General features: G+C 47.7%; 1 protein-coding gene across 1 annotated transcript; it reads right to left on the bottom strand.

Annotated features, from left to right (window-relative positions):
- Window positions 1-999: 999 nt before the first annotated feature.
- LOC147965269 (uncharacterized) lies at window positions 1000-6366 on the bottom strand. The gene is made up of 4 exons (XM_087530383.1): window positions 5875-6366; window positions 3716-5271; window positions 2312-3619; window positions 1000-1246 (listed from the first exon to the last, which is right to left on the bottom strand). The coding sequence occupies exons 1-4, from the start codon at window positions 6364-6366 to the stop codon at window positions 1000-1002; spliced, it is 3603 nt and encodes a 1200-aa protein (XP_087386509.1).
- Window positions 6367-10943: the final 4577 nt, after the last annotated feature.

The following is a 10943-nucleotide window of genomic DNA, read 5'->3' as shown; positions in this document are numbered from 1 at the left end:
TGAAAGACTGTGTCTCGGTCATTCGTCTTCTCAAACACCCTGCACTGCGAGAAACCAAACGGAGGCGATCGAGTCTTGTGGGGAAAAGTGCGCAAACCTCTGCAGAGTGTAACAAACTAATCATGGTTAGCCGTGTCCCCGGTTATAGACATCTTGAGTATCTAGTACCTGGATTATCATGTGAATCTCAACATGTTACTCTAAATTAATTTTGATGGGTTTTAATGATGTTACTTAATTGGGATTGAGGATGCTGTCAACCATTCTCAATGTTTAACAACCACCATGATAGTAATTAGTTTTATTCCTTTGAAGTAGGGAAAAATTGGCTTTACGCAAAAACTGTAACCATAGAGCTTTCCACCAGCCAAATATGCATATAGTATAGTTGTTGCATTCCATTACTCTCTATGTGTTACCTTGCCAGCATATTCCATGTGCTGACCCGTTTCGGGCTGCAACGTTAATGTTGCAGACTTTTCAGACGACGATTAAGGTGTCTTAGGTCGTGGTTCTATACTCAGTGATGCTGTTGGAGTTGATGGACTCACTTATCTTCCAAGCCTTCCCCTGTTATCGTTATTAGATGGCCTTAAGCCATATTTATTGTATTAAGTTCTCTTTTGAGACACTCGATGTAATAAGTGTGTGATTGCTACTCTGCTATAAATCCTCCGAGTACTGTGTGGTGTCAGCATTACTGATCTAGGGATGACACCGGAGCACAGAGATCAGACTGTTTGAGGTCTGGTCGCTACACATGATCATTGGGCAGAAGTTTGGGGCAAGGAGATGAAGTACAGAAGGTGGAGTAGTTGACTTTAAAGATCACTTGAAAAACCACACAGAGAAAACCAACTCCAAAATAAAAGCCAAATAATGCAAAAGTTTTTATTGGTCCAAATTTTCATGCTTTATTAATGCAAATGACATGTTACAAAATGCAGGGTGTGACAGACCTACCCCCCTTACAAGAATCTCGTCCCCGAGATTCCTAAACTAGGCTTTAAAGAGATACGGAAACTCGGATCTAAGGTATTCTTCACGTTCCCAGGTTGCTTCTGCTTCAGTGTGGTTGCTCCACTGGACCTTGAAGTACTTGATGGTGCGGCTTCGAGTGCGTCGTTCAGCCTCATCCAAAATGCAGATGGATCTCTCGCGGTAGGTCAAATTGGGCTGAAGGTCAATGGCTTGGTGATCGACGTCCTTGTAAAGATCAGGCTTGTTTGGAACTTGGAGACACTTCCTGAGTTGTGACACATGGAATACGTTGTGCACATCGGATAGTTCAGGTGGCCGTTCCAACTGGTAAGCCACTTCTCCTCGCCATTCAGTGATCTTGAAGGGGCCGATGTATCTTGGTGCGAGTTTTCCTTTGACATGGAAGCGATGGGTTCCCTTGAGAGGTGTGACCCGGAGATAGACATGGTCTCCAACTCGGAGGATCATGTCTCTACAGCATGAGTTGGCGTAGCTCTTCTGACTTGACTTGGCAGTCTCCAAACGCTCTCTGACAAACTGGACTTGCTCTTGTGCTTCACGGAGGATATCGGGCCCAAAGACTAGTCCTTCTCCGGTCTCTGACCAATTGAGGGGTGTGCGACACTTGCGTCCGTACAACACCTCAAATGGTGCCATCTGGAGGCTCGACTGATAACTCGGCGAAAGGGAGGCAATCTTCCCACCTAGCCCCATATGCTAAGACACAGGCTCGGAGCATGCCTTCGAGTATCTGATTCACTCGTTCCGTCTGACCTCCGGTCTGTGGGTGGAAAGCAGTGCTGAAGGACAACTTGGTCCCATGGCCTCTTGGAACTTCTTCCAGAACCTTGAGGTAAACTGGGTTCCTCGATCTGACACAATCTCCTTGGAAACACCATGAAGGCTTACGATTATGTTGATGTAGACGCTGGCTAGCTGGTTTCCCTTGTAAGTCGTTTTGACCGGAATGAAATGGGCTACTTTGGTCAAATGGTCGACTATGACCCAAATGGAGTCATGTCCCTTATTTGACCTGGGTAATCTAGTGATGAAGTCCATTCCGACTTTATCCCATTTCCATTCAGGCACCTTGAGAGGCTGCAACAATCCAGCGGGTCGCTGATGTTCAGCTTTGACCCTTTGGCATATGTCACACTTAGCGACGAAAGTGGCTATCTCTCTCTTCATGCCATGCCACCAGAATCTTTCCTTTAGGTCTTGATACATCTTGGTTCCTCCGGGGTGGATGGAATATGGGGTGTCATGAGCTTCTTGCAAGATCAAATTCTTGAGCTCTATCTGATTGGGTACGCAAATGCGATTCCCAAACCATATAATTCCTTGCTCATCCTTCAAGAATCCTGGGGCCTTGCCTGCCTTGATCTTCCTCTTGATGCCTTCAATACTCTCGTGTCCCTTCTGAGCTTCCTTAACATCATCCATCAGGGTAGGCCTAACTTCGAGGTTGGCCAAGAACCCTGGTGCAACCAGTTCCAACCCGAAGCTTTCAAGTTCTTCATACAAGGCGGGTAGCCTTCCCTTAATCATAGCGTTCAAGGAACAAGCCTTTCTGCTTAATGCATCTGCTACCACGTTAGCCTTCCCAGGGTGGTATTGAACATTGAGGTCATAATCCTTGATCAACTCTTGCCACCTTCTCTGCCTCATGTTCAATTTCTTCTGAGTGAAAATATACTTCAGACTTTTGTGATCTGTGTATATCTCACACCGCTTCCCTAGGAGGTAATGTCGCCAGGTCTTCAGGGCATGAACCACTGCTGCTAACTCAAGATCATGAGTAGCGTAGTTCTCTTCATGAGGCTGTAGTTTCCTTGAAAGGTAAGCTACGACTCTGCCCTCTTGCATTAGAACACCTCCCAGTCCGGTTCTTGAGGCATCACAATATATCACAAATTCCTTGTGTACATCTGGTGTGGCCAGAACTAGGGCGGTGGTCAGTCTCTGCTTCAGCTCCTGGAAGCTTTCTTCGCACTTCGGCGTCCATTCAAACTTCTTGTCCTTCTTCAAGAGCTGGGTCATGGGTCGGGCAATGCTTGAGAATCCTTCAACGAACTTGCGGTAATATCCTGCGAGTCCGAGGAAGCTTCTAACTTCCTTCACATTGCTTGGGGATTGCCATTCAGTCACGGCTTCAATCTTAGCAGGATCAACCGATAATCCTTCTTTGGTCAAAACATGACCCAAGAATCCAACTTCACGCAGCAAAAATTCGCACTTGCTGACCTTGGCATACAGTTGGTGCTCTCGAAGCTTGTCTAGGACCATCCTTAAATGTTGCTCGTGCTCTTCTTCCGTCTTCGAGAAGACAAGAATGTCATCAATGAAGACAAAGACCAACTTGTCCAAATATTCCATGAAGACCTTATTCATGAGATACATGAAGTAAGATGGGGCATTGGTCAATCCAAAGGACATGACCGTGCATTCATACATGCCATATCTGGTTACAAATGCCGTCTTCGGAATATCTTGGGGTCTGATTTTCAGCTGGTAGTACCCAGATCTGAGGTTGATCTTGGAGAACACCTTGGCCCCATTTAGTTGATCAAACAGGTCTTCAATCTTGGGAAGTGGATACTTGTTCTTGATTGTAACCTCATTGAGGGAGCGGTAGTCACTGCACAAGCGGATGGTACCGTCCTTCTTTGCCACAAACAGAATAGGTGATCCCCAAGGGGAGGCACTAGGGCGGATAAATCCCTTCCTCAACTACTCTTCCAGTTTCTTCTTCAACTCTGCTAACTCTTCCGATCCCATTCTATAGGGCTTCTTATAGATGGGTCCTGCTCCGGGCATGAGCTCGATGATGAACTCAATGTCTCGGTCAGGAGGCATTCCCGGTAGCTCATCAGGAAAGACATCGGGGTATTCGCATACTACTGGCACTTTCTCCAATCCAACTTCAGTCAGACAGTTGACTTGGTTGGCTTGAGCAAAGGAGGGGTTGGAGGCAAATTTAACTTCGACTCCTTGGTCATTGGTCACAGTGACAGACCGGTTGGCACAATCTAACAAGCCTTGGTGCTTGATGAGCCAATCCATTCCTAAGATCACATCCAAGCCTTGCGATCTTAAGATGATAAGGTCTGCTAGGAAGTCTACCCCATTAATGACAATCCCGACTCCTTTACATCCTATCTTGGCTCTCATCTCTGCTCCGAGGGTTTGTACCACCATAGGGTTATTCAGGGGTGTAGGGGTCATGCCACTCTTTAATGCAAACTTTTGGGTGACAAATGAATGCGTGGCTCCAGAATCAAACAAGATAGTTGCAGGTGCTGAGTTAACAAGGAACGTACCCAGTACGACGTCCGGGTCTTCCTGGGCTTCTTCTACAGTGACATGATTCACACGACCCTTGCCGTTATTGGGTGTATTGCGAGGAGCTTGGTTCCTTGGTGGCATCCCACGGCCTTGGCCTTGGTTATGTGTATTGGGGCGCGGGGCGTCGGGCTTCTTGTCGGGGCAATACTTGGAGTAGTGTCCTGCCTGACCACATCCGAAGCAAGTGACTTGATTGGGGTTGCTGCTCTTGCCAGCATTGTTATTGGGGTTGTTGAAAGCTGGCCTGGGGTTGGCACACTGCTGAGGCTGATAGTTGGTGCGAGGTGCAGGGGCTCTTGGCTGCTGATAGGTTGACTTGACCGGGGCTGGCTGCCACGGGCGAGGCTTCTGGTTGCTGGAGCTACCCTTGCTAATCATCTTGCGCTTACGAGTATCGTACAAAGCACGTCGCTTGTCCTCAAGCATGAGTGCCTTGTTCACCAGATCTGGAAAGGTTGGGCAGTCACACACAACAAGCGAATACTGCAGAGTCTGGTTAAGGCCTTCCATGAAGCTCTCCCTTTTGGCAGCATCAGTGCTGACATCCTCAGGAGCATACCTTGAGAGAACATTGAACTTCTGCATGTACTCCTTGACAGTGCTACTTCCTTGCTTCAGGGCTCGGAAGTCACGCTTCATGATGGCCATGATTCCGGAAGGAATGTGGGCCTTGCAGAATTCTGCCTTGAAGTCATTCCAAGTGATGTTTTGCTCAGCATGCATGGCCTTGAATCCATCCCACCAAGCTCTGGCAGTTCCCCCGAGACAGTGAGCAGCATATGCCACCCTCTCACGGTCCTCAGTGCATCCGACTAGTTCCAGCAGATCCTCAATGGTGCGGACCCAGTCGTCTACGTCCAGGGGTTCAGCAGTCTCGATGAATGTGGGTGGTGCATGCTTCTTGAACTCCACCAATGTGGAACGTCCATTGCCATTTCCTGCCGGCTAGCGATTGACAGCTTGAGCAATCATCTGGAGGGCTGCAGTGTTGGCTTGGCGTTCCTCTCGGAAGGCTTGGAGAAGCTGAGCCATGTCCATGTTTGGAGGTGGTGGCGGTGGTGGAGCTTGTCCTTGGGTTTGGTCCTGACTGGCTCCTGCTCCGGCTTCTTGCTGCTGGGTAGAGGTACCAGTACGTGTTACAACAGGCATCCTGTTGGAGCGGTCAAGGTCTCATGATTGGGAAAGAGGAGGGGAGGCAATATAGATGGGATGCCTAGTAAGGGGGTTGGTATGACACTAATTGTTTTCATTCAAGGGCCAAAAGGCCAAACACGTTCATTAAAATCCAAATGGGTGATGTAGTCGCTTACAAGTTCCTGAAGGAAAGCACGACGTCCATCAAACACATCAAAAGCAAACACAACACTACATGGTTTCATATGAACCATTACAAGGACTCGACTTCGCATAGGGGTACACGACCTATCCTACCGTAGGGGTTACTAACGGGCATATCCGGGTTGCGAATGATGCCTAAGTGGTGGAACGCTCGGTCGTGTAGTATGACTCTTCCGGGTCTTCCTCCTCGTCATCAGTAGCATGACTTACTTCATTGCTCGAAGGGGTGGGGGAGTGGAGGAGCTCGACACAGCGTTGCTTTGCCGGTGGTGTGAAGAGCTTGCGGTAATCCTTTGCGCTCATGCGGAGCTGATGTGGTGGTTCTCCATCCTTTGGGGGTCTTCCGCCTTGGTATGCGATCGTGAGCTGACCAGGGGGAGCACCTTCCTTCTTGATCCTATCTGTCTTCCCTTGTGCTTGGCAAAGAAGTGCCTTGGTCTCATGATGTTCTTTTCGGAGCTCCATTGATTCTGAGGCCAAGTGTTGTGCCAAACTATCGGCACAAAGGCTGAAGTAGGTCTGGAATCGGAGTGGAAGTCCTTCTTCTAATGGTGGAGCTGGTGCAGTGCTCTCATCCTCACCTTCCTTCCGATAAGGCAAGAAGCGGGTTGCCAACTCGTCTGCCATCTCTGGAAGAAGGTCTCGGAGGCGGGTGAGTGCCTTGAGGGTTGCCATCTCGACGGCAAGAACCAGTGTTGCCATCTGGGTCCCTCGAAGAACCAGCTTGTTGGAGAGTCATTAGCCTTCACAATCACTTCCACATGATACTCCATCTCGGTGTCATTGATCCAATGCTCATGGTAGGTGAAAGTGGGGGCTCGGTAAAACTGGCATTTCTTGAGGCTATCCTCGAGAAGCATGGGAAATCCGATGGTCAGGAAGTCTTCGGGTACGACAGCCATCTACAAAGGTTGAATGGGAGAGGTAAATATGGAAATATATCTTGGGTTTGGTAAGCTTAGAGGAGAAGAGAAGTATAGATGGTTTTGCAAAATGAGTTTTATCCTAACTAACGCCCATGCTAACTAAGGCTTCCTACAGTTAGGATGGCTCTGATACCAGCTCTGTGGGGACCCTGACTCATAAGTCGTGATCACTGAATGCACGTGTACAGTGATCCCAGAGATCAATGCTCACTGAACACACAGAAGCTGAATAACAAGAGTCTTACATCCATACATATCGTCTTACACAAATTATGACCATTATGGTCAAGTTTTACATAGATAAAGCCACAAGGGTTGAATACCAAATAAACTTAAGCAGCAGAAATCTTCGTTGATAAGTAGAACCCATGCCATCTGCCTTAACCCTACAGGCATTCTGATTGGGAAACGTCCTAGTTCGCATGTTCGTCTCGAAAGAACTCTTCTTCGAACTCCTGTTCTTCCATGCCTGGACAATTAAATAACCAGTGGCAAGCCAATGAGTACTTTGAATGTACTCGTAAGCAACCCATGTTTTGGCTCAAGATACAACAATGCATGACATAGGTAAATTTTTGCAGAAAGCTAATTTTGTCATGTTATGACATGCTCAATAACTGGTAAATCATGCATCACATGAATTCAAGTAACCATAGGGGCTAGTTACAGATATCAACATAAAGGGAGTGGGCTCCAACCCAACTCATCCATGTCAAGTCCTTTGACTTGGCCCAAGTAGTACTTCCCACACACATTGGTTTGTAAAAAAGTGAACGTAGCCCAAGAGCGGTTACCCAACTGTCCTTGACCGTGGACACGGCCATTCGAATAGTTTTACACTCTAAAGAGGTTGCACACTTTACCCACAAGATACGGGGAACTTCCGTGTCATCCACGAGCCGCGGTACCTCAAGTACCCGGGGTAAGCACCCAATCACTATCTTTCCCTAGACGACACTAACATAGAGTCCACTCGATTGGTAGTAACCCCCGTGCCCAACATTTCACATCTTAAAATTGACAAGCCTCGCTCCCATATTCATCACATACCACAAGCACGAGGTACCAATGGTGTGTCCGGTGCCCTGTGAAAACAGTCATGGCCGCCCTACCTAGCATGACCCCGTCCCGAGAGAGCGTAACAACAACTCTCCCGTCACTAGTAATGTGGGCTCCAAGCTAGTATCGGCCTAGGTAATCAATAATGCTCTTTCCCATATAAGGGTAGAGTGGTTGCGCATGTAAGGTTGGAATAACGGTCGCAACTTAAACCAATCCGTTTTGAAAACAACACACACAATTGCCTCGGTACACCACTTCGTCATCAAGTGGCTACCCAACTCATTATCTCCCTTGGGCATAAGTGGCACCCGGCGGGGTTTTCGAAAAGTCTTGAAAATACTTTGTCTCCATCACCATGCATATTCCCGTCCCCTTTTTGCGTAGCAACTACTTTAGCATCCTATCTACTCCCACTGGCATAACCCTCATAGGAATGTAGGGTCATGCACAATGCAAGTATCAACAAGGAAGTAACGAAGGCAACCCACCGAAGTGGTTACCATCTCATCATGATCCCGATGCAACAATAATAAAGTGCTATATGACATGCATAAAAAGGGTTTCATAGACATGGTCAAAGGCTGCTTGCCTGGCTCAACAAAGTCTTCTGGGTCTTCAAAGTCTTCTAGTCCAACTCCTTCGTCAGCAACTTAATCTATCGTCGCAAAATAATAACAAGAAAAATAAGGCAATAATAAAACAGAAAAACCAAAGTGCTCATAAAAATGTCAACTCATTTTTGTTAAATACTAGTGTGAAAACTAAGAAGGGGAAAATTCCTAGTTTTGGATTTGGAGTCATGGAAACAGTGCTAGGAATTTTAAATGACAGGCATAAATGCTTAAATTCAAATTTAAATTTGAACAGTGAAGAAAAGTTGGTTTGATAAGAATGAAAACTGCACCAATAAATAGGTGGGATTATTACAAGAATTTAGTAGTTGGAATTATTGCATTTGGAGTAATATTTAGTCCAGAGGAATTTTTGGAAAAGTGACAGAAAAAGAAAAGGAAAAAGGGCTCTGTGCCTGCTGGGCCAGAACAGCCGCAGCGCAGCAGGCCCAGCCAAAGAGGCGGCCCAGCGCACTGGTGCATGCGCGCGCGCCAGGTTTAAACCTGATGGGCGGGGCCCAGGCGTCAGCGAGAGAGAGCGGGGCGATGGAGAGGAGAGGCTGATAGGCGGGGCCCGCCTGTCATTCCTAACCTTGCGACAGAGGGCCGGCAAGCTCACAGGCGTCGATGTAGGTCACGGCAAGGTCGGGCGAGGGTACGGATGGAGTCAGTGTCGAGTCGTCGTTCGGGTGGATGTGGTTGCGGTCGCCGGGGTGGCCTGGTTCGCCGGCGACGAGGTCTCGCGGCGGAGAAGCTTCGGGCGTCGTCGGTTCCGGCCATTTCTGGCTGCAAAAGAAGCAGGGGAGAAGGGGGAAGTGATCAGGGGTGCTCGTGGGTTCCAGATTGAGGCAGAGTAGGAGTGGGGGAGGCCTGTACCTCGCGAACTCCGTCGAGCCGAAGCGGCGGAGCTCGAGCTTGATCTCGAGCTTGGGTGGCTCTGGAGAGGAACTGGGGGTGCATGGGGATGATTCGGTGGTGCAGAGAACGAGTGGTGAGGAGTGGAGAGCTCGGGGAGACTCTTAAATAGGTGGGCGACTGTCCACCGAGGACCCGTGCATCGGCGAGCCTGCTGCGGTTGCTACGGGTCACGGGGGCGCGCGTGGGCGTGTCTGGGGTGCTTGTGGGGTTGGTCGAGGGTGAGGGGAGAGAAAGCAGGGGGCAGGGCACCGCGCATGCGAGCACACTCACTGGGCCCTCGGGCGGCCGGCGCATGTGCGAGCTGGGGCGAGAGGAGGGAGAAGGAGGAGGGGGCCGACCAGCTGCCGTGTTGCGGACGTCGAGGCATCTCGTCGGGCGCGCTGGGGAGGCCCGAGGTGGCCGGGGGCGGCTACAGTGCGGGAGCGCACTGTAGCACGCTCCAGAGCGCCCAAATGGCCGGCATGGCCATTTTCTATGCAGTGTGGGCACGGCCAAAGGTGTCTGGTGGCTCTAGGGGGGAGTAAAGAATGGGGGAGGGGCATTGGATGCCCTGGGTGGCCACTGGGGTGAGGAGGGAGGTGAGAAAGGAGAAGAATGCTGCTATCCAGAAGGGTAAATGGGGATGTTTCACTCTTCAATCATTGAGCTGAGGCCAGGGAAGAGTTACTGGAGGTAGGAGAGGACTAGGAGGAGCTGTGGTAAAAAGTTGAGCTCAAGGAGAATAGTCCTAGTGGCCAAAATGGTGATTTTTGAAAAGTGGCAGAAGGTGTTTGATAATGGTTTGGGCAAGCAAAATATTTCCAATTGCCATGAGACTCCACACGGTGAAATGACACATATAATTAGGGCCTTCCACCAATTTGGAGCTTATTTGGGCAAAGTTGCCAATGCGACTTTTGTAAACCCTAGAAATTAGCAGAAATGAACTTGTGTAGATCTAGTTGAGCAAATCACTTCTCCTTGATACACCACTTGTTGTAGTGGCCTCATTTGGTCATGTGAACATGCTCACAAAAGTTGGGGTCAAGGAGAGAAAGTTGGTAGTACAAAATTGTTCAAATTTGATTCTGGTCAGAGAGGGTTTTGGGGCATTTTGGTGAACCAAAATGATATTGATTTACATGAGGCTTTGCAAGGTGGTCACAATATGCATTCGTCACATGCTGGATTTTCCTTGGATTTTTGTGGAAATATTTCCTGTAGAAATATTTCAAATCCTTGAAATGGGTAGAAATGCTTTTGGAAGGTTTTGTCCAATATTTTGAACATGACCATGTGTTCAAACTCTTATATATTGGTAATATATGCCCACTTAGTTTCCCTGATTTTTGTCAAATATTTTTAAAACAATAAAATAATTTTTCCCTATTAAAGACCATTTCTGTCCTTAAGAAAAAGCTTTTAAAGAAAATAGGAAAATAACTCTTAAAATTATATTTTTGTGGTTTATGGGAATCCTATATCTAATAGGTTTCAAATATACTCTTTGAAATATTTTTCATACCCCAAATCAAGTACTTGTAGTGCAAACCTCAACTCAGGGGTTTTTGGAAAACTAATTTTTGAAAATACTATTTGGCCAAATTATTTTTGTAAGAAAATACTATATTGCACTATACACATGGCATGATCATTGGGCAGAAGTTTGGGGCAAGGAGATAAAGTACAGAAGGTGGAGTAGTTGACTTTAAAGAGCACTTGAAAAACCACACAGAGAAAAGCAACTCCAAAATAAAAGCCAAATAATGCAAAAGTTTTTGTT

Source organism: Triticum urartu, chromosome 6A (genome assembly GCF_056163025.1).
Source record: "Triticum urartu cultivar PI428250 chromosome 6A, HENAU_Tu73, whole genome shotgun sequence".
NCBI lineage: Eukaryota > Viridiplantae > Streptophyta > Magnoliopsida > Poales > Poaceae > Triticum > Triticum urartu.
This window is presented reverse-complemented; position numbering and strand designations above follow the sequence as displayed.